General features: G+C 29.3%; 1 protein-coding gene across 2 annotated transcripts in view; it reads left to right on the top strand.

Moving 5' to 3' along the window:
- LOC123270363 (transcription termination factor 2-like) overlaps nt 1-22862 on the top strand; it is a 62161-nt gene extending 39299 nt beyond the window's left edge. For both annotated transcript variants that reach the window (XM_044736379.1, XM_044736377.1), the window contains exons 8-12: nt 10953-11145; nt 13834-13957; nt 14068-14211; nt 18119-18434; nt 21132-22862. In XM_044736379.1, the coding sequence (XP_044592314.1) occupies nt 10953-11145; nt 13834-13957; nt 14068-14211; nt 18119-18434; nt 21132-21264 (910 nt within the window). In that variant the 3' untranslated portion in view covers nt 21265-22862. The remainder of the gene's footprint in view (nt 1-10952; nt 11146-13833; nt 13958-14067; nt 14212-18118; nt 18435-21131) is intronic.
- The last annotated feature ends 2846 nt before the right edge of the window (nt 22863-25708 follow it).

Here is a 25708-nt window from a genome sequence, read left to right as displayed (position 1 = left end):
TTTCACGAAATACATCGGCTGTAGCTCTCGTTCCTCGTTCCACACAACAACCTACAACATATTAAAGCACCCTCTCTGGCAAACTCAATCTTTCCCGTTGGTAGTTGGTATGCCCGTCTCTCTTTCGCTTGATATGTCCCTTTGGCCCGATGTATAATCCACCACGGGCGCTTTGCAAACACGCGGGTGGAATTATCTGTACGACGTGAACGATGTCTGTTCCGTTAATGTGTTTTACTCGAGTTCGGGTGTGCATGCGATCCAGAGTGAATTTACCAACACGTATAAACGCAGGCCGAGGAAAGCATCCGGCTTACAAGGACCAAAGCCCTTTCTATAAACATCAACACACCTTCACATTCGCCATCACTTACTCCCACATAATTCAATCAAGCTAACACATAAAGGGCTAATGCTCTTCTTGCTCCAATATTGATACTTGACTCGCTAAAGATCCGTCAGCACCTGCCCGTTATTCTCTGTTAATCGCTCTGCATATTTAAAAGACAATCCAACTCAATTTCTGCTCAATATTACAAGCTCAGAATTACCAAAATTATTACATTAGTTTCCGAATTAAGTTTGGATTGTCAAAAATATTTTTGAGGGATGAAAAAGTTATTTATCTTAAATAATTTATCAAAGATATTTTTTCATGACGGCTAGATATTTTAAAATTCTTTACGAAACTTGAAAATTCAAATTTTATTTTTCCCGCCATTGGAAAAAATATGAAAAAAAAACATTTTGTGAAGAAAATTAACAAAAGAAAATTTTTATAAAGAAATTTAACACCATTTAATTGTGTAGTTTAGTAGATGGGATTTTTGGCTATGAGGAGGTTGGTACAACGAACAGAAAGTGTGTTCTAAAATACGAGCGCGAAAAATCTTATCCCCGAAATTACTATATAAATAACTGTAACTAACACTTAACTATAATATCCTCCACAAAATCCCTTACAATATCAACATTAATAAATATCAATAAAAAATAATTAATTTTTTAAAGTGAAACTTTTTTTCTATCGCCCCAAAATTTTTCGTTCATCTATCGCATGTCGCATTACAGCTGGCCACGGAGTAGGGATAAAGCAGCCAAGGCCAATATGGCGGTGCCTATAGCTCGCATCAGCTGACTGGGTAGCATTTATATTTTAATACAATGTTCGATGTTGTTTAGTCCCTAAAAAAACAAAAGAATCAAAAATGATTCTTTATGTACTGAACTTTTATAAGATGTAGTATTTAAAAAAATTTGAAATATTAAAAGTTCAATGCTTTAAAATACTTTTTAAAAATACTTTTTAAAATCCTTTTGTTTAATCAGAGCTTGTTTTTGTTACTATGAAATATTAGTTACATTTAAAATTGCGACTTATGGCGAAAATAAAGTTATTGATTTAATAAGTTGAATTGGAAAGTAGATTTCAAGATAATTAATAGTTAAAAAAATCATATCAAACAATAAATTCTTAAATTATCAGTGAAAAATCACAATTAATTTTTAATCAAACCACCGTTAGTTCTATTAATTAGTTCTATTACACGGACTAATATAACCCGCGGGCCAAAAAACTGACAGAAATTGAAATTCTTAATCTTAATAAAATCATCATTCGGGAAATTTTTTATAGATCAAATTAACGACGCAATTTTATCAGCCTTAAGATAAATTTTCAAGAAACAAGCTATCTTACTTCAATTAAATGTTCTTTAGAAATAAAAAGACAGAAAATATAATTTTCACTATCTTCAGAAAAATTCAAATGGCTATTATTTCTAAACTTATTGACCGACTTAGCTTAGGGATGGAAAAAGCGCGCGAAAAATCGATTTTTGACTTTGGAATCGACTTCAAGTTTTTCGATTCTTGAAGTCGATTAATCATCTCTGATAATTGACTTTTGTGACTTGAGTCGACTTTTTAGAAATTTAGTAATTCTTGCATAAATTGTTAGATATATTTATATTTTATTAAATTATGATCGTACCAACATACTTTTTGAGTTTTTCACATGTTATAGAAAATATTTTATGATCAAATTGCATACAGTTTGACATTGAATAATAAAATTGCATTTTTAACTAAAAAAATAAAATCAAATAATTAAGAAAACCACATTTCTTCATCGATCGATCGATCGTAAGAATATAAGCTCATTTAAATACTGAGGTCATAACCGACTTCTCAACTGGTTTGCAATTAGAACTGCATGTGAAAATAACCGTTCGCAGGGTACAGAAGTTGCAACTATTGGCAAGTACTTTTTAGCTACACTCCATAGATAAGGAAAAATCTCTATCACATATATTGCACTTAATTTTACTTTCGTTGTTAATTTTTAAAAGTCTGTAAAAAAGACGAAAAAAAATCATCGAGTAAAAGTCGATTCTAATTGATTCAAGAGAGGCTCAACTCGATTCTGAAAAGTCTATTATTTTCAGATAAAAGTCGATTTTTGACTAAAGTAAGAGTCGACTTTCCTATCCCTAACTTAGCTCATCTTTGAACTTATTTGAGGTAATCGTTTGAGAAACATGTGTATACTAAATTTCATTAAGATCCGTTAATAAGTGTAAGCACAATCGCGGCAACATACCCTGGGCTGTCCCTTCATTTACTAATTATCAAGGGGCACAATTAGTGTGACAGCCTAAAAAAAGGCGATTTTTGGGAATTAAAATAAAAAAAACTTCTGTATGAATTATTTTAAAATTTTAAGGGTATGTGAATACATATTTGAAGAATATACAGTAAAATTTTTGAAGAAAAAAATTAAATATTTTCCGAGTTACACGCGATTTCCGACAGTTCTAAAAAGAAGGTCCTCCACTGCTGCAGTGATTCCGGCCTTCTTCATAAATGAAACCGAAAAAAAAAAATCTCGTTAAACTAGAAATTGTCTGTACAATGACCCTCAGTCGAAAAAAATATCAAAAATTGACAAAATGGCGGCGTTTTAAAAAAGAAAGTCGAATTTTACCCAAAAATTTGGTCGTTTTTGGCCTGCCAAAATTCAATTTTGATCAGATCAAAAAACTGGAAGGTCATTGTATGGAGAACTATATACAGAACATGCAGAAAAAAAATTAGTAGTGATCCTATTCTAACTGCCGAGCGGCTACTCTGTAAATGGCTGTAATTCAAAAACTATTTGAAATTTTAATATGTTAATTTTAAAGGTATAACCTATCAAAATATGAAAAAAAAAAAATAAATCGATTTTTTGAAAATTTCACACTGGTTATGCCCCTTAGTTAAGATTACAAACACGATTTTAATACCCTAAATTGATTAATTTTCCGAAAATCTTTAGTTGAATGTCAACGATCAAAAAAAAGTTTTACTTGCATCGTGGTTTCATAAAACCACACAATATTTTTTTATTTCAAGTTTTTAACAGTTTGTTGGTTGACTCCAAACCAATTTCTCGAAGCAACAGTCAAATTTTGAAGAGTGTTTTCCTCTTCCGTGAATCAATATCGAGCTGGACAGCTCGCCGTGTTACTAATAGTAATAATAATAATCAACGCAATAGTGTATCGTATCGTAATAAATTTAACGAGCATAGCGAGCGGCAAGTTGATGCAAAGTTATAGCTCGTCGAATATAGAAGATTGATCGAAGATAAACCGCTTCCAGCGCATCCATTGTTACTTTGAATCACGGTGTACGCTGATCGTTCTTTGGCTATCTATAATCGGAGTTCTATTGGAAGGCTATGCTTTGTGGGGAATATTCACTTGCATGACAATGTAACAGCTTACCGATCCATTATTCATATTCATATTTCCCGATTCTTTCGCTGTTTTCGAAAAATTATGACGCTCCAAGCGAGGAACGATTGATGGTTCATTTTCTACAGGTGTCAGACATGAATCCAAGTAACAGCTATACAGCGGAAATATAATGAATAGGAATTGAAGTCTTTAGAATGCTACTCAATTTATTTTTAGATATTATTGCTATAAATAAATGTGCTGCAATATAAGCATCAAATATTGATAATTACAGAATACTGGTTACGTAAGCGAGACAATAATAAGGACCTTTTTTGTAGAGAATTTAATTTCCTACAAAATCTCGTAATTTTTTAATAGCTTCAATATTTAACTCAAAATTTTAGTTTTAATCTTTTTTAACACTTTTTTCAATCAAACATGCTTACAATTTAACCGAGAATTTGAATTTAAACTTTTTAAACCTGTGGTGTAATCAAAAACTTATAGAATTTAATTTGAGATGGAAATTGTGGCTAAATTATACACTGATACATAGAAAAAAAGGTTCACTTGAGCCAAGAAAATATTTTTCTTCCTAATTATTTTCTTAAGCGAAAAAAAATTTTTTTTTTTGACACAATAAGAAATTTCACTTATTCCAACAAAATTAATTCTCTTGCTTTCATAAATACGTATTTTGATCCAATAAAATCTTATTTTGAGAAAATTCAGCCGCTTGATCCAAAAAATTTAGTTCTTGATAGAAGTAAATTTTCTTGTCTTGAGAAAATTTCTCCCTTGCTCCAAAAAATTAAATATCTCGATAAAAGTAAATTTTCATTAATATTTTTATTGATTAACATGTCAAATGGGAAGATCAAATAATATTGAATTATTTTTTTTCATTCAATGTGTATAATTGTACGCTAAAATAATATAAAATGGGTATCAAATATTCAAGAGAAAAATTTTCTCAAGGTGAGAAAATTTTTTTCTCAGCTGAAGTAGGTGGCACTGCTTCTCTAAAGTATCTAAAAATCTTGATCAAATATAAAAATTTATTGTATCAAGTATTTATGATAATTTGAATTAAGAAAAAATTACTTCCACCAAGAATAGAATTTCAAGAAAAATTTTTACTTCGGCCAGCACAACTTCGGTCTTCTTTCAGGCACCCGAAAATTTTCTTGAGCCAAAAATATTGTTCTCCAGTCAAGAAATTTTTCTTTCTGTGCACTAATCAGTCTGTTATAATAAACCATCAGGTATAGATGCATACATAACGGCTCCTTGTAACTACTCACTCACCTGAACCAGTATTCCACTCCAGATCCCAACAGGTTATGGACCCAGGAACCTGGTTTAGGTCATCAAGTAAATATCAAGTAAACAAGTAAAACTAAGGTTTCAAGTTTCCAGATCCCAACAAGATATGGAAAAATTGATAAAGACTTTTTTTGTAGAGAATTTAAAAAAGTAAACTGTAAAATTCACTCGGATTCCGGTTAATTTTTATAGTTTCAAACAGTACAGCGGACATCGGGGTGGCACAAATGTAAATATTACAAAACTTAATGTAGAAAGCGTACAAACCACAATTTATAATTTAATGTCGAAAATGTGATTAGTAGCTGTCATTATAGTAAGTAACGACTCTCTCATCTTAAAAAATTACAGTTTCAAACAGTAAAAATTGCCGTTTCAATGTATAGTCTATACTATGATGAGAAGGGGAAGTGAAGGAATGAGAAGATCTCACACCCGGAGAATTTACCATTTGAAACAGTAAAAATTCTACTCTTAAAATATATATTTTACCATTCCAAGCAAATCAATAATTATAGTTTGATTTTTAGCGTTGCGTTTAAAATTTACTATTTTACTTTGTAAATATTGACGTTGCTTGTATAGAAATTTAGTAACTGTAGTTTATATTTTTTACATATCATGCAATCATTTTTTAGATACGAAATGATAAATATCAAAGTTAAAATTCTTAATTATTATACTTTAACATTTGCGTCATTCACATAGCGAATATTACTGTTTGAAATAGTATTTTTTTCCGTGTAAATAATAAATTGTAGCATTTAAATGATAATTATTATAAAGTGATTGTTAAAATCACGATTTTACTGTTTGAAATGGTAATTTTTTCCAGTTGATCATTACTTATTATGAATCGACTATTATTTATTACAGTTTACTTTTTTCCGTGTTGAAGTAAGACAATTAATTCTCTTCAAAATAATTTTCTTGGATCAAGAATATTTTTCTTGAATGAAGATAGTTTTTTTATCAGTGTAAGAGATATGAAAAAATTGATAAGGACCTTTTTGATAGAGTCTTAAATTTCCTACAAAAAAGGTCTTATGTAATTTTTTTGTATCTCCAATACAAAGCCCATAATTTGAAGTTTAATTTTAAGAAAATAAATAGTAATTTTTTCGAAAAATTAACTACTCTCTTTTCGTGAATAAAACAATTAGATAAACAACTATCAGCGGATAAAAAGCAATTAGCTGTCATGAGACGAATACGAGAATAATTTGAAGGTTCGTTCTTTTTATCTCAGCATCGTACAGACGAGAACGGGTACAAGTAAATGCAATCAAACTGTCGATTCCACGAGTACCCTATAGAGCAGCAGTTGAACTCTAACATCAGACATCAGACATCACATTCTTTTTTATATACCCAGTCAAGTTACAACCCTTCTATTTCTTCTTATTGGTGTTCTCGTTTGATCCGGTTTTCTTTAAAATAGAAATAGAGAAAGGAAAAAGGTTAAACTGATTCCTCAGTCTCTGGATCCCTTTCATCAGCTTGAGAAGGATCACTCAGTATTCAAATCAAGTTTCGCAGACAGAAGACGTTCTGCAGGTACTCAAAACCCTAAAGAGAAACTAGAGCACAAACTAAGTCAATGAGTCAAACGATTTCAATTGAAAGTACGTCTAAACACGTTTATGCTTTATGCTCACGTCTTCACTTTTATTATGATGTATAAACTAATATTTCCATAAGAAAAGCTTTATGCCATTATTCTATCAAGGATGTTCCCTTAACTCCTCATCTAATTACAATCATTTAAATAATTATTCACAAATATAATGGCAAAAAATATTGAAGAGTACCATTCTATTTTACTATAATAAAATTAATAATTATTTTTAACTATTTACTGTGACTTAATTATAAATCTGAGTATTCCCCTAATTTTGTTTTAATTGTCATAGTTTTTATTAAAGGTGAAATATATTTATTCGATTTATAGCTTTTGTAATTAAAGAATGCGCGAGGATTTTATTCATTTCAGAAGTTTCAATTTTTTTGGGTAGTTTCAACTATTTTATTTCGGTCATTTCGCTCAGTAGTGTACCGTTAAAAGCGATATTTTTTATTCAGGCTCGATAAATGACATTAATTAGCTGCATTGATAAATAGTGACGATATAGTTTGATTATGTACTAATTTTTTTCGACATTACACTTAATTTTCATTGATTAGAATAAAAAAAATTAGGAAAACGGTTGACTATTATTTATTACAGTTTACTTTTTTCCGTGTAGGAATGACAGCAATTCAATAATTTCTAGAAATCGCAAAAATTTTCACTTTCACCGTATTTCTGTGCAATAACAATTGAACGCGATATCTTATCAAATTTCTGAAAATTGCATCTGAAAGCTTATTAGGTAAACTTTAATTTGCATACTTATATATTTTTTAAATTAAGTAATTTAGGAATGGCCGAAATTTGAATTCTTCAAAATCTTCAAAAATTGACACTTTTACTGTTTCTTTGCGAAAAATAACTATTGAATGTGATAACTTGTAAAATTTTTGTAAACTGCGTCTAAAAGCTTATTAAATAAACTTTAAATTGCATACTTCACCATCAGTCTATGTCAAAAATTACTTACTCTCTCTATCTATTAATTTAATTTTACTCTTGCATTCGTTTTGGAAATTATTATTTTAATAGTTGTTGGTTTCACTATGAAATCTACTTCCATTTCGGCTGCCGAATGTTCTTTTTTAATTAATTATGAAATCTACTTCCATTTTAGCTGCCTAATGGCCTTTTTTTTCTTTTACATATCCGGTAAATTTTACTGACAAACTTTAAAAAGTATTGCTGTAACCAATAAACGGTAAAAATGCGCCCTAGATTATATAATACACTCCAATAATTCTTCTCATTAATTTAACAGTAAATTTCCTTCCGTACACGATAAATGAAAATAGAATACGCTGCATCGTCTCTTCTGTCATTGCAGAGCTGTTTTCTTCTTTACCCATTATAGTCAATGCTAACTTCATTGTAGACCGAAGTTCCTACAGAGATTATCTTTATTAGCTTAATTATTTGTTTAATTACTCATACTTCAGGGTCTACTTAATTATCTCAAGTACTGCAAGTACTTAAGTAATTAAATTACTATACTAAGGGATTGAGAGTTTGAAGTTCTGATGCAAGATTAATTAATTGAAAAATATATTAACAATTTATTTATAAATAATTGTACAAATTTATCAGCATAGGGATTAATAATTATTTGCACATTAGAACTAAATAGTGCGAGTAATGCTTTACGGTTTACATAATCGATTAATTCGACTTAATCCCCTTCATTGTTTAATCCTATAAGTAATTATAGTATTAGTATTATACTATTTCAATAATTTAGCGGCTTGAATTGATGTAAATTGAATTAACAACAGCCATAAATGATTCAATTTTCTATTAAAATTTTTTTTAATTGCCAATTAAAAAATAAAATTATTTTACATTGAGAAAAAAATTTATTTTGAAAAAAATGAGCATTTTTGTGACAAGAAATTAATTTGTTGAAAATCTTAAACAATTTTATCTCTTAGCTGAAGAAATAAAAACTTTTCTCACAGTAACTTTCATCTTGAAAAAAAGTTTTTTGATTTGAAAAGATAGAATTTTAGATAGACAACTTGCGAATTTTCATCCAAAAATTTTTTTTTCCTAAATCTAGAAAACTTTTTTTCAACAAGAAAATTACTGTAAGAAAAATTATTATTTCTTCAACTAAAAAATAAAATTGTACAAACATTTTAACAAATTAATTTCTTATTACAACATTGTTCATTTTTTTTAAAATAAATTTTTTTTTTTTCAGTGTACGTTACGAACTGTAGACATTATCGTCGTGAAAAGCCGCATTATCTGTATATATAAAAGAGGATGTTTGTATATATGACATCGATAAACTCAGAAACTATTTGACCGATCATTATAAAAATTGGTAGGTATATGTATTTTTCCCCGGAGAAGGTTTATATGCTATGTCCATTTATGTAACTCGCCACCAGGTGGCGCTGTAAAGTATTGACTTCCGCCCCGTTCAACCGATTGTCATAAAAATTGGTATGACCATGTATTTTTCCACGGAGAAAATGAATATGCTATGCCTATTGATGTCACTCACCACTAGGTAGTGCTGTAAAGTACCGATTTTCGTATCGTTTAACCGATTGTCATAAAAATTAGTATGTATATATATTTTTTCATGGAGAAAACGATTATGCTATCCCCATTGACGCAAATCGCCACCAAGTAGCACTGCAATGTATAGACTAAAAAATAAAGTCTATTCAAAAATTTAATCAACTAACTTCACATCTGTCATCTGTCAACAAACATAAAATAATCGAATGAATAATATCAATAATGTGAACTACTTGATGATGTTGAGGGAGTATTTGGATCTGTTTATTCTAAAATTTCATGAACATCAGGTAGAATATAAGTCAAATTAATTACAAGTTCGTAATCAGAATTAACAATTCAAAAAAAACTATCTCTTCTTTGTTTTTATTAATAAAATTTTCAGCGCTCGAGCTTTGCTTCGTACTTTTACCGCTAATATTGAGATAAGTTCGATATGCTTATATATAAATAACAAAATAGATATTGTATTAATCGACATGTACATCAGTGTAGGTGAGAATTTTCTCCCGCAAGAGAAAAGAGTGGAAGAGAATGAAGATGAAGATGAAGACTAAAGTGAGCTTTAGCCCAGCGAAGCGGGCTGGGTTCTCTAATATCGTATAAATATGTAAACACATATATTTATAAACTTGTTACCTTATGGTATATTGTGAACGTACCCGACGAGCTGAATCAGGAAATAGCAAAATTTTTCAAAATTTACGACATGAAGACAAATACAATATAGTTGGATCGATTTCAATTGATGCCAATTGTTGTAAATATTTAATTGGGAAAATATTGGTAAAAGTAGAGTCATTATTGAAATATCTTTTTAAACACCCTCCGCTTGTTTAATAAAATCAATTATTTTATTAATCACTCTATTTTTATTTTAAACTTATTGAAAATTATTTTCTACTTTTTAATTTGGAGTTTTGATTAAAGCGCAATTTTTAGTTTTTCAAACTATTATTCATTTAACTTTCAATAAAACTGTTTAATTTGGTCCCACTTATTATCAAATTCATTCGGTCAAATATTTATCGATTGATAACAATTTAATTTTCGAATTTTCAAATTAGAGATTTGCCAATTACAAAAAAAAAAATTATTTTACACTAAAAAAAAATTTTTTTTTTTGAAAAAAATGAACAATATTTTGACAAAAAATTAATTTGTCTAAAATTTCAAACAATTTCATTTCTTAGCTGAGGAAATAAAAAATTTTTTTACACTAATTTTCTTGTTGAAAAAAAGTCTCCTAAATTTAAGGAAAAATAATTTTAGATTAAAATTCACAAATTGTTGTTTTCCAAATCAAAAAAACTTTTTTTCAACAATAAAGGTACTGTGCGAAAAATTTTTTTTTTGTTAACAAAGAAATGAAATTGTTGAATATTTTCTTATTAAAAAATTGCTAATTTTTTTCAAAATATATTTTTTCGCTCAGTGTATGTCAATAACAATATTGAAAATAAAAAAATAAATTTATAAAGCAATAAACTTGTGTCAAGTGACCTTTTAAGATGAACTTACAAATAACTTTTGATCTTAGATGATTATTATACATTAAAAATTTGAACTTTAGAGGTTTGAACTTTAATAATTCAAACTTTAAACAGCGTGAACTTTCGATGATTTGAAATTTTATTAACATTATTATGAAGCACATCTTCAATAAAATATTTCTTCATATTCATCTTTGTTGTTTATGTTTACATTGCTTAAATAATAATGAAAACTTTTTATGATTTCAGATACTGGTCGGTAACAAACGTCGATTACATCCATCACAGAACAGGAAAACGAATCGGAATAATGATCGCGGTGATTTGGCTGGTGGCATTTCTCGTTTGCATAGCGCCTCTTCTTGGATGGAAAGACCCTCACTGGTACAAAAGAGTCGAGGTCGACAAGACCTGCCTCGTCAGTCAAGATATCGGTTATCAGGTAAAATCAGGCTATCTTTTTTCAATCTTAACCAATCCTAAAAAGTTTGAAAAATCCAAAAGTGCACGCCTCATAACTCTCATTCATTTTTTAAGAAAAAAAAAATTGTGTGATTGATTAAAAAAAATAATAATTAGGTAATTTCTTATAGAGTATTTTTTATTTTTTTTTTTTTTAATATCGGCACCCATTGTTCTTTTTATTTGCGCACGCAATCTAAAAAAATTAAGCTTTATTAAGTGGCGCCATAGTTTTCTCGTGAGAGAAATAAGAAAGGTTCGTTTGTTTTATTATTGTATAAGTGCAATATAGGTACAGTATGGTTGTGAGTGCTTCGCGCTATGAGGCGTGCAAAAATTTTCGACTAGGAAAATTTTTCTTAAAGCCAAAAGAGCATATGAAGAAAATTATATTTTTTGTTATGAAACATGAAAATAATACAGCATCGATGAGGCAATATCATAACAAAGGTGAAAAATCCCGGGTAAAAAAATTTATATATAATTGGGATTAATTATATATGAAAAATGGCCCGGCATAATTATATATAATCATGTATAATTATATCCAATTATATATAATTATATGCGATTATATATAATTATATTAATTTTTTTTTCAAAAATGGATAAAAAAATTAGAAAAACGGTTCACCCTAAAGGCCATCCCTCCAACTTCCCGCTAATTCCATTCCTGGGCGCTTAAAATTGTACTTATGACATTTTTAAAATTTTTGAGCTCAAAATATAATTCATGTGATATTTTGAGCTCGCTGAGTTCAAAGAAATAATATTTCTATGCATTTGAGCTCTCCCAGCTCAAAAGTCTGATAGAAGTTTCATAGAACACTATTTTTGGAATTTTCAAACCGCAATAACTTTTGAATGGATCAACCAATTTTCACGCGGTTGGCGGCTTTCGACGCAGTTTTATCATCCTCATAAGTTTTTTTCAGGTTTTAATTAATCGAACCAAAAATTTCGGAGTAATTTCGGCGGATTAGTTTTTGAAGTTGATCGATAAAGCCGTTTAAAAGTTATTCCAAAAAAACCACTTTCAAAAAAAATTTTTTTCTCATTTTTTTGAGATTTTTCAAAATTTCTCAAAATCTATCGGTCCGAATCGGTTCAAATTCACAGGAAATCTAAGTTTGAGGGAACTCTGTAGAACGCCGTTTAGTAGATTCCGATTGGTTTAGTCATTCAAAAGTTATAAGCGAGTCACACACACACACACACACACACACACACACACACACACACACACACACACACACACACACACACACACACACACACACACACACATACAGACAGACAGACACCGTGACAACCTCGCGGGAATAGTCAGGGAAGCTTTCTATGACCTTCAATCGTCGAGATCTGATGAAAACTCGATTTTTGCAAAACGGGGTGAAAACAATAACTTCCCGATTTTTGAAAATCTTCGATTTTCTTAGCGGGAAGTTAAAAATTTTTTTTGGTTATGGTTTTTTCGGAATAACTTCTAAACGGCTGTATCGATCGATTCTTAAAACTAATCAGTTCTTGACATTGAAAAATCATGTCGATCGCCGCTAATCCGGTCAAAATCGGTTGATTCGTGCGTGAGTTATCGTGAACGAAAGAAAACCAAAAAAAGTGTTTTTTCGGAATTACTCCGAAATTCCTAGTTCTATCAATTTAAACTTAAAAATTCTTTATTCTTAATTCGGAGAGCTTAAAATAACACATAAATCGTATTTTTAAGCTTGAGGAGCTCAAAAACGTAATAAGTGCAATTTTGAGCGCTTAAGTATGGAATTAGCGGGAAGTTGCAAGGATGGCCTTTAGGGGCAACCGTTTTCCTAATTTTTTTATAATTTTTGTAAAATTGTAAAATTTTTTTTTCAATTTCATTTGACTCTATTTAGAATTCTCGAGAATTACCCAGTTTTTTTCTCTTTATTGTTTTTAAAATTATTTTGTAAGATTCAGATAGCGAAAAAATTCACTCTTTTAAAAAATGATTACGATTATTAAATATATTTAAAACTTTTGAATTTCCGTCCTATATTAGCTTGATAACTATATTAAATATTTTAGTGTCTAATTCTGTGCCAATTAATGAAAAAAAGCGATTTGGATTAACTTCCGACTAATTAACATCGCAATGGCGTTATATTAGTCCAGTATAGCTGCAACAGAGAGCTTTTCCAATACTTTACAAAGCGGGCTTAAAAAATTTCCGAGCTTACAAAAGTTTTGTTATAGAAAAACCATGATCACTATTTCAATGAAAATTTTATTTTTATTTTTTTTTATCGTTCCATCTTTTGTATGCAAATATTTAGCCGGTGCTTTTTATTTTCAATCCAACGATGCTCAGAACAGTATACACATAAAATAAAATAAAACATTTCTATAAATCTAAATTCATGAATTAAAAAGATATTAAATTTATCGGGGTTTTAAGCGTTCGATAATTGGCTAAAAATTGAACATGATTATTATTCTTATTCCCTAGAGATGTACTTTTAATTTTATTTTAATCGGTAGTAATTGCCCCAATAAAAATTTGCACTAGATTCGATAATTGGCGATAATTGTCACTGAACTTTTTTAGCAGTGACCCTAAAAAAAAAAAAAAAAAAAAAAAATACGATATTAGGGAGATAAAAGTAATATATGTACGTTTGTATGTTGACAGATATTCGCAACAGTATCATCGTTTTATCTTCCACTTTTGGTCATCCTCATCCTTTACTGGAGGATACTCCAGACGGCGCGAAAGCGCATTCGCAGAAGAGTCGGGCAACCGATCAATGCCCAAGGTACTCTCTAATATTCGATATACATGTGTATATTTATAAATATGTACATAGATATTTGTCTGGTAAGCAATTTGAAAGGTTAAGAGGTTAAAAAGTTGGAATCTTTTCAGGCGCGACCAAGACGATGGAGTTCAAGACTATGTCGATGGACACCGGTCACGCAGTCGGAAATGCATTGGCACAGGCCCAGGTATCCGGTGGAATTGCGGCCGCTGTTGTAACTGTTATCGGGAGACCACTCCCCACGATTTCCGGTGGGTTTGATCCGCTAATTGAGCCTTTTATCTCATTCTACAGGTTATGGGCCCAGTATCCAGCAGACTAATAAGTTGATCTTGATATTTTGGACTAAATATTGAAAATACGAAAAAATTACAAGATACCTTTTTTATAGGAAATTTAATTCTATATAAAAAAAAAAAAGCCATTCGGTAGCCGAAATGGAAGTAGATTTCCTAATGAGTAGAAAAAAAACTACTAGGATTGTAGACAAAAAAAAACGAGTGCACCAGCAAATTTCATAATTGGCATAGCGGAATAGGACATAATTTTGAGACTACACATATGATTTGAAACTCAAATTGAAGCTTATTTAAAGAGCTTTCAGATGCAATTTACAGAGATTCAATAAGTTATCCCATTCAAAAGTTGAATTCGAGTAAGAAAGTGAAGAAATATGAATTTTTATGATTTTGAAAACTTTGAAATCCTGAAATTTCTAAATTACTTGACCGATTAAGCTCATCTTCGAACATGACTTCGGTATCTATCTGTAGAATAAGTATGTTGAGTTTGGTAAATTGGCGACGTTATCGTCGTGACAAACCGCGTTATATTTTATACATATATGAATATATATATATAAACTTTTAAACCATATGTATTTTCTAACTCAGCTCGTCAAGTTAAGTCGGAATATAGCAAAATTTTTTAAAAGTTCCGTTATGAGGACCAATGCAATAGTTAGATTTCTATGAAATCTACTAAAAAGGCCATTCGGCATCCGTCAAGATGAAAGGTAGATTTTATATAACCCATGATTTTAGTAAAAATATAAACTAGCAGTCTGCCCCGGCTTCGCACGGGTATTTAACAAAAATTTCAACATTAATTATGATGTAATATAGCCTATGTCACCCAGGGATAGTGTAGCTTCCCAACAGTGAAAGAATTTCTCAAATCGGTTCAGTAGTTTCGGAGCCTATTCAATGCAAACAAACAAACAATCAAATCTTTCCTCTTTATAATATTAGTATGGATCATTATTATCCCTCAAGTCTATGAGAAAAGTATATGGCTTCAGTTATTGATACAATATTGAAAATTATAAATAATAGATCATTTTAACTTTCTGATTCGGAGACTTTTAACTTGAGTGAAGAATTGTTTGAGTTACCGTGTCCACAAACCGCGTTATTTATAATGTGCTTGTTTGAAACTGATTTAGATGACATTCAGGTTCTTACATTTTTGCTGTAATTATTAAAAAGTAAATCAATTATAGGTGAAATTAAAGAGGAGTTTATAAGCTCAAAATAGGATGCAGAAAAAACGATCTATAATTTCTCAATGAAAAGTTATTCCTTAGTAAAGTCACCAAACACGTGATTTTTTAGATTTTCGAAAATTTCAAGTGGCTGCCATTTTTAAACTATTTGTTGGATTTAGCTCATTTTTGAACTCATTCAAGTTGTCTGTAGAATAAGTCTACCAAGTTTCATGAAGATTCATTAAGAATAGTGGGAGTCATTGTGTCCACAAGCCGCGTTGTATTGTGTGCTTGTCTGAAACTGATTTAGATGACATTCAGCTTTTTAAATTATTGTTGTAATTAACGAAAAGCAAATTTATTAAAAGTGAAATTGAAGAGGAGTATAAGCTTTAAAATGGGATGCAGAAAAAGGATCTATAATTTCTCAATGAAAAGTTATTGCCTAGTAAACTCACCAAACACGTGATTTTTTACATTTTCGAAAATTTCAAATAGCTGCCGTTTCTAAACTAATTGATGGATTTAGCTTATTTTTGAACTGATTCAAGTTAATTGTCTATAGAATAAGTCTACCAAGTTTCATGAAAATTCATTGAGTTGTGGGAGTTATCGTGTCCACAAGGCGCGCGTTATATTACATATCCTTTATTAAAAAGTTTTCATTGTTGTCGCTTTTCGTTGCTATGGTGATCACTTTGGCAACGGTTATCATAGCAACGGTTATCATAGCAACGGTTACCATGGCAATAGTTACCATAGCAACGGTTACTCTATGACAACGGTTACCATGACAATAGTTACCATAGCAACAGTTAAATATTAATAAGTAAAATTTGTAAAAATATTGATTAAATAAATTATGGATAATAAACATTTTGGCTGAAGCGCGTTCGATTTTCTAGTAATATAAAATTAACTTGTTTTTAAATTAATATAAATTAAATAAATTTTCGAAAGTTTCTCTGTTTTTTTCTGGTCTACAGAATAGTACAAATTTTTCCAATTATAACCATTATATGGACTTCCAAACCAATGTCATTTTAAAGCCTTACTCGATTAAATAATTAATATAGTAACGAAAATCTATGTGAATTTTGGCACAAGGGCCAATGCAATAGAAAGATTTTATGAAACCTACCTAAAAGACCATCAATTTTGCCGTATCTCTTATCATTTAGCCAGAATTTCAATTTTTTATTTGATTTTAATTGTGTCCCATTAGACCACGTGTTAGAAAGTTCAAAATCAAAATTTTGAGCTAAATACTAAAAATACAAAAAAAGGATATAAAATCTTAAATTTTAAATTAAAACCCCATCAAAAATTATACTAAAAAATCTTCAATCAAAAAACTTATCATTGAATTTCTCAAATTTTAAAATCAAAATTTTGGGATAAATATTAGAGATACGTAAAAATGATGAGACCTTTTTTGTCAGAAACTTCACTCTTTACAAAAAAAGGTCATCAGTTCCTTCGTATCTCTCACCTATAAACCAGAATTTGAACTCAAACTATCTTTAATCTAAAATATTTAAATTAGTGGCATGATGGCCGAGCGGGTTAAGTCATTATCCCGTTAGTTCGCTCGCACATCATGCCGTGAGGCGAGGGTTCGAGCCCCGACGGTTGTTCGAATAGTTCCAACACCAACCGTCGGGGGTCGCTCCGGTAGCCGAACTGTACTGGCATGGGTTTTCTCTGTGGTTTCCCCATCGCCACTATTCCAACAACCGATAGAAAGGGGTGAGGAATAGGGTAAATACAGTACAGAAAGCACAAGTCGGTCCACAGCCGCGTGATAATAATAAAGAGTTAAGTATACAAATGTGCGAAAAATAAGGTTGATTATGTAGTGAAAATACAAGAGTGAAAAGAGGATATGCTGGGGTCCAAAAAAGCGTTGAACAAAAACAAGGACAGTATAAAAACACAGGACGGTGGCGCACTCGCGGAATGCGACAGCTACCATCTACCCAGCCTTGTAAAAACCAAGAACGGTATACAAGTAAAAATCGAAATAATAATATTTAAATTAATCAAAATGATTTTGAAAATTTGAGTTCTAAATTCTTTAAAAGTAATTAAAAATTCCATCGTTATTTACATGCAATATTTATTTATGCAAATGATTTAAAAATATTTGTTCGCAGCCCTATTCCGTTTACAATTCATTGCCCCCATATATTTTTTATACTTTCAATTCAGTCCGCGTTCAAGCTTTCGGTAAAAAAATAAATATTCCATTTATTTTTTACATCAACACATAAATATTTTTAAAACATTTATGTATGAATATTCTTCACCAGCGGATAGGACATTCCGTATCGAAATAGTATAAATATACGAAATAACATATCCGTATCGGGTTGAGCGTGGCGAGCAGTAACATTCGAATGTCAGCAAACATACCACTAATACTCTGCATATTGCAATATTTTTCATACATACATATACATTTATATACATATAGATATATACACCCGACATGTTGCGGTGATCTATTATTCATGTCCATGATTCGTCGCTGCAAGGAACTCTGCTCAAGATCGAGATTGGACTCTTAATTTATCCTCAATAAATATCTTTGATCTGAAATAAACTTTAAACTGTATCAAATTAATGTTTAATGTTTAATTTATTTATATAAATTTTTTTTTTTTTTACAGAGACTACAACAACAACAACGGCATTCACTACAGTAAGCTCAAACAATACATCACCTGAAAAAACATCATATCATAATGGTCTAGAGCCAGAGCCATCAACCATGGATGGGTTACCAGCAAAACCTGCAGTGGTGATTCGTAAAAAAAAAAAAGCCGCTGAATCTAAACGCGAACGTAAAGCCGCTAAAACGCTATCCATTATTACTGGGGCTTTTATTATTTGTTGGGCGCCATTTTTTGTGATAGCAATATTGTTGCCCGTTTGTCAATCCTGCAACATCAACGTTTATCTCATTGCATTTTTCCAATGGCTCGGGTATGTATTATTGTTATTATTAATATTATATTTTGAAAAATTATTATTGAAAAATGAAAAACTAGTTTATTTATTAAAATTTTGAATCTTTAAGATCCACGCGAAGTATTTATTTTTAACCAACCATTTTTTTTTTATTAAAAATTGAACACTTAAAAAAAAAATTTCTTGTTATAATTAAAATATTTCTTATGAATTTTTATAGAAATTCTAGATTTTGATTATTAAAAAAATTGATGAAATAATAATTAGTAGGTATAATTTCTTTAATTTTTGGTGTAATTATTAGATTTTATAAGTTAAAGAAAATTTTTAATTCAAAAAATTAAAATATTGATATTTTTTCTAATTATTGTATTTTTTATGTAGAAATATTAAAAAATAATTTAATTTTATCAAGATAGTATTTTTTACATTTTTTGAGTTTTTAAGAAGATTCACGCGAAGTTGTCAAATTTTAAAAACTTCCTGAAAATTTGTAAATTCAATTTACGTAGCCTAATAATTAATAAAAAAGTACATTTTCGGGATATTTAATTAAATAATTAGGTTTGAAAATTGTAATTTTTACATGCAGGTAAATAGAGATTCCATACCAGTCGTGTATTTGGTTAAAAATTTAATGCGATTAACGATTTAAAAAAAAAATTTATTTTCATTGAATTTGATTGAAAAAATAATAAGCTTTCGATTAAAACAATAAAAAACGTATTAGGTTTCCGAACGTATTACGGAGATATTTTATATTTTTTATGAAAAATCACAAGTCCTGAGTGGCTTTTGTCGCTTTTGATGGGATCCTATTGGAAATTTGAAACAGGGAGGAACTTCCGTTCTTTAAAGTCTTGTATTTGACTTGGCAACACCGCTTGCACAGTTACCCGGCGCATAAGTAACCGCGGTTTTTTAAATGCTGGAAAATTTTAGTCATTTTAGTTAAACAGTAAAAATAAATAAATTTTAAGTTTAGGGAACTGTTGCGGTGTTGTCAAGTGTATACCGGTAATTCAGAGTGCTATATTTTTAATTAGTCAATTAAATGTTAATAATTACTTGATGAGTAAATTTTTCGGAAATTTCCTCAAAAACGTTATTAATTAATTTAAAAATTAATTTTATGATGCATAACAAAATTATTTCTACACATTATTTTTTTATAGACATTCTTACACTAGGAGGGTACTTGGATTTCCTTAAATCTTAATTCAAAATTCTAGGTCAACTATTGAAAATATAGAAAAATCATATCAGACCTTTTTTTATATAAAATTTTATTGTCTACAAAAAAATTTTTTATTTTGCTCTATCTCACTTTCTATGGTCATAATTATGATTTTAAGTCAAAAAGAACGTTATAGAATTTACCCGTAGTTTTCAAAAGTTTAAAGTGCTAGTTTTGGCTAAAGTATTGAAGATACAAAAAAATCATATCATGCTTTTTTTATAGAAAATTTTAGTATCTACTAGAAGGTCTTAGTCAATTTTGCCCTATCTCGTTTACTTCCGTCAAAATTTAAATTTAAAGAAAAAAATGAAGTTATGAAACTTATCCGTAGTTTTCACAAGTTTAAGGTAGTTGTCGTGGTTAAGGCATACCGTTAGAAAATTCTAAATTTTTGTATACTTTTAAGGACATGATGATATAATTACCCTTAAAATTTGAAGTCCATTAACCTCCTATAACCCGAGATAATTCAATTAAAAATTGGATATTTAACATTAATTGCATACGCTCTCTGCAGTTCTGTACCAGTTTCTTAGTTATAAAAAAAAAACTGTCAGAAACTTTCAAAAAACTGACAGTCTTTTAATGTATTTGTTGTGAGTTTAAAAAAATTTTTTTTTAGTTTTTGACAGTCTAATTATTTACAAATAACGGATTAAAGTTCAACAATTTATGAAAAAGTAAAAATTATGGATTACTTAGCTACAAGCTCATATACTTTTGCGGCGCGTATAATTTCTAATTTTTGACAATATTGTACCATGACAACTATCTTAAAGAGCTGGATGTGGCTAATAAATTGAAGATACTAAAAAAAAATCAGAAATCTTTTTTTATAGAGGATTAAACTCTGTACAAAAAAAATGTTTATCAATTTTAGTGTATCTTTAACCTTTGAGCTAAAATTTTGAAAATAAAGATTCAAATTTTTATCGTCTTTTTTCCTTAACCTCCTTCCAATACATTTTAAAAGCCGATAGTATACTTTAATATTTATTTCTTTCTAAAGACTGGTTTTTAATACTTTTAGATTACCTGAAAATCTAAAAGTATTAAAAACCAGTCTTTAGAAAGAAATAAATATTAAAGTATACTATCGGCTTTAAAAAATGTATCAAATTATTATTGTTATTTTATTTTTTTTGTATTAATTTTAGGTGCTAATGATTGGTGATGATAAAATTTATTTTTTAAATTATGTCAGCCCAGTTTGTTTCAATCTGTTTTTTATTAGTATTTCGTTCAATACCATGATTGAACATCATCAGACTCTATAATACATAATTAAAATTTCAATTTTACATTTTATATCATTTTATGACAACAATTATATTTTTAATTAATTTTACAAAATAATGATTTTATAATTATTTACTGGGCTGCCGTTATTTAAAAATAATAATTATTATTATAAGTATTATTATTATTTTGATAATGTTTCTAAATAATGAAATAACCAAATTATGTTCCAGGTACTTCAATTCAACTTTAAATCCAGCTATCTACACAGTATTTTCACCAGAATTTCGAAGTGCTTTTAAGAAATTACTTTGCCGAAGACGGAGAGCTGTAGGTAGAAGGATGGGTGTGAGACACTATATGTAGGATTGGGTGTAGGGTGGAGGCAATAGCTCTCGCGTGCTTTACAGATCCGATGCTCCCAGTGTTACATTTGCTTTAACTCACTCAACAATTGTTTTTTAACTTACCGCTTCAATTTTTCACCATCAATCCAAATCAACAGTCAATAATAACCCAGCTTTTCAATTAAACCTAAAAAGCAATAGGATATGGACTATTTTTATTAAAAAAAAAATAAAAAATAATAAATAAATAATTAATATAAAGTATTTTTATAAAATAAAATATTAATAATTTAATAATATAAACTATTAAAGAACAACGAGCGTCTGTAAATCACGTGATGAAGCTATAGTATGTGCAGTACAAACTGTTGCACAAAATTAGTGACTTCCCACCCTACCCTTAGAATACATGAGCACAAAGTATATATATATATAACCTGCTAAGGTACTCGATTCCTGTTTTATGTTTGTTGCTTTATGATTACGTCCGAAAGTTTTGCTTTCTACGAACAAACTAAATCTCACACTAAGTTAATAACAATCTACTGTTGCGTTTCCGCCATTTTTACTTCCATTATTTTTAACACATACGCGCTCGATCATAATAGCTAACAAATAACCTCTAAAATTAATTATTTATTGCTTTGCAATATTTTAAATCTAATGCTAATAAATTTAATGACTGACTGTGTACATAAATTCTCAAATAATTCTATAGTTAGGTTACTAACTTTAAATTAAAACTTGTCTATTATTTCTTCCGAATATGTACATACAATATGTTACGTTTGTTTGATAGTTAGATTACTTGGCTGAATGGTGTAATTGAGTTTGGTTATTGATTTAGCGCAAACTTCCGATATTTCTGCTAATTAAAAAACTCTTAAATTGCCAAAGGTACGGATTTTTGTTGGATTCATGTCAATTAATGTTGGAAAACTTTGTTTTTTTATTTCAAGAGAAGGAAAAATAAGCCCAACACTGCCATTAAATTTATCTACGATAAAGGACCATTTTATTTTTCTTCTTTATTTTATCTTAAGATCAGTCTGGTTTAATTTTTTCAATTAAAATAAGGGGTTATCCATAAATTACGTCACACTTTAAAAGGGGGGGGGTATCATCAGAATGTGACAAGGAACAGGGAGAGGGGGGGGTCAAAAGCTTTGTGACGTCACATGTTAAAATTTAAAATACTCAGACGTGAAACTTACATGTGAATAAATAACTTTAAATATTTATAAACTCGATCTATATTTATTAATACTTTAGCACTCTTGTTATGAGATTATCTCTCACGCAACAACATCTAACTTCTAAAGCGGGGTTGTAATGCAAGTAAGATACTACAATTCTCAAGAGTTCTGAATAGTAAGGGTCTGAGTAGATTTAAATCGTGAGTCCAAAGTCCATGGGCACAAGATGATTAAGTTTTGCACCTTTAATTAACATAATTGGTCGTTTATTGTTCTTAACTAGTCGTTTGTTTTCAGTTTTATCTAAAATATTTTACTTTGTGTTGATTTTATGAAAGACTAGCCGTCTCTCGCCCGCTTCGCTGGGCGAATCACATAGAACTTAATACATTTTTTTTCTTCATGTTTTTGTGTTGTTTTTTTAACTTTTTCTTATTATTTTTTTTTCCGTTTTTATTATTTTCATTTTTTTTTATCAAAGAATTTTTTTTTATTTTACATCAATTTTTTTTTAATCTCTAAAACAGAATTTATTTAATGATAATTAAATAATTATTTTTTTTTATATTCAAAAACTAATTGAAACATTCAATTAACTTAATTAATAAACAATAATATTTGAAGGATTTTGAGCGATTTCAAAAATGAAAATATCAGTTATCGACTTCCATCTCCGCTTCGATGACTCTAATTCTTGGCTCGTAGAACAGACTGGTAACGTGAATAGTGGTGTTGTTAATTGAGCGGAATGTAAATGGAGCAAAATCTCTTCTTTGAAAAAAAGATCCATAAAAATAAACGGCCCATACCTTTACAATCTGTAAACAATATCAAAAGTTAATTTAACACGTTTGTGTTAAATGAGTATGTGTATGTGTATAAATGGATGTGTGTACCTGGTATAGATCCAGTGCTGGAGCAAGCTCTCTTTCAGGGTTAACAATTGCTACGATATGGTCCGGGCCAACATTTCAATTTCTCAAAGAGAAGCAGAAATGGACTTCATCAAATAAATCTTTGTATCCAAAAATGTGTGAAACCCATCCATTCAAACTATTAAACAAATATAATTAGTTATTATAATTTGAACAAAGTTAACGCTTTAATGTTCTGGAGTCGCAAATAATCTCGTTGTGTGATGTTAGGGGAGAGAGCCAATTATAGTCCGTTACGCGGTTGTGTGAGAGACGGTTTAGTTGCAGTAGTGTGTCCATGCGTCCCTTTCTACTATTTTTCTAGCCCCCTCTCTAGGGGCTGCTTGTCACAGCGACTGCCAAAATTTAATGTTTTTGCGAGTGAACTTAGATATTTATTGTGTATACAGCATGCTCAATAAAAAACAAACGACAACACTATTTTTTGTTTATATAATCTGGATTTGAAATTATTATCCTACGATTTTGAATTTCCGTAACCAAATTATTTCCTTTTATGCCGATAAAAAAACGAATGAATTGAAGAAAAATGCCCGTCTTTTGTTTTTATCGTCGTATAGATTATTTAATAAATATAAAAAAAATGAAAATAACTGTTTCTTTTTTATTATTTTTAAATACATGCATAAAATTGAAAAATGTGTGACGTCACATCAAGGGGAAAGGTTCTAAAAATGTGACAAGGACAGGAGAAAGGGTTAAAAAGTCCTGAAATTCGTGTGACGTACACGGAAAAAAGTAAACTGTACACAGTAAAAAATTTTTCGTAATTGTGTAGAGTGTTAAAATTTGTGTGTTGAATATTACACTCTAGTGTGTAGAATTTAACATTCTAGTGTTTTAAATCATTAAATCATTAAATCAACACATGAGAATGTTAAATTCTACACTTTAGAGTGTAATATTCAACACACAAATTTTAACACTCTACACAATGACGAAAAATTTTTTACTGTGTAATAAATAACAGTCGATTTATAATAAGTAATGATCAACTGCTAAAAATTACCATTTCAAACAGTAAAATCGTGATTTTACTATTCACTTTATAATATTTACCATTTAAACGTTACAATTTACTCTTTACATGGAAGAAAATACTATTTCAAACAGTAATATTCGCTATGTAAATGTCTAAAATGTTGAAGTATAATAATTAAGAATTCAGACTTTGATATTTATTATTTCGTACCTAAAAAATGATCTTATGATATGTAAAAAGTATAAAATAACGTTAGTAAATTTCTAATACAAGAAACGTCAATATTTACAAAGTAAAATGGTAAATTTTAAACGCAACGCTAAAAATCAAACTGTAATTATTGACTTGCTTGGACTGGTAAAATGTATATTTTACAAGTATAATTTTTACTGTTTCAAATGTTAAATTCTCCCAGAGTGAGACCCCCTTCTCTTTCATTTGAGTTCCCCTTCTCCTCATAATATCGACTATATATTGAAATGGCAATTTTTACTGTTTGAAACTGTAATTTTTTAAGATGAAAGAGTCGTTATTTACTATAGTGACAGCTACTAATCACTTATTTTGAATATTAAATTATAAATTGTGGCTTTTGTACTTTCTACATTAAGTTCTGTAATATTTATATTTTTGCCACCCCGATGTCTGCTTTACTGTTTGAAACTATAAAAATTAACCGGAATCCGAATGAATATTACAGTTTACTTTTTTCCGTGTAATTTATGAATGGCCCCTAATCTCAAACGGAAAGAAATTTTCTTTAAAATTTACCATTTTTTAATAACTGCAATACTTTTTAAAGTTTATCAGTAAAATTTACCGGACGTGTAAAGTAAAAAAAAATTTAATCCAGCTTACTGCCCACATGGAATATAATTATTATGGAACATATTTTTATCAATCGAATATTATTTTTATTAATTTTACGGGGTTTATATTTTTTAAAAACTAGATTTTAATTTAACTAGAATTCAAATTTGCGCGCCTGACTGTAGCATTTGCATATATTTTCATGCTTATGATATATTCGACCAATCACGTTACGAATAGTTTGATGCCACATACATTTCATCTCAATTTTATATTAGGATAACATTAAATGTTTAATTGATTTTTTTGATTTAATTTATTTTTTTCGGCTATTCCACTTAAAAATATATTTATATAGAATAATAGGTAAAAGTAAACTAAAAATTCAGAATGTCATTAAATTTCATTTTTATAAATAATATTTAACTAAGTGGATAAAATTAAATTATAATGATAATTGGGTAAAAGTCTTGTTAGAGTAATTGACAGTTACTGAGGAAGAACTGATCACGAAAATGTGTAAATTTTTCTACAGCTGAC

Source organism: Cotesia glomerata, linkage group LG8 (genome assembly GCF_020080835.1).
Source record: "Cotesia glomerata isolate CgM1 linkage group LG8, MPM_Cglom_v2.3, whole genome shotgun sequence".
Taxonomy (NCBI): Eukaryota; Metazoa; Arthropoda; class Insecta; order Hymenoptera; family Braconidae; genus Cotesia; species Cotesia glomerata.
Note: the sequence above shows the minus strand (reverse complement) of the source record. Positions and strands in the feature narration are given on the sequence as shown.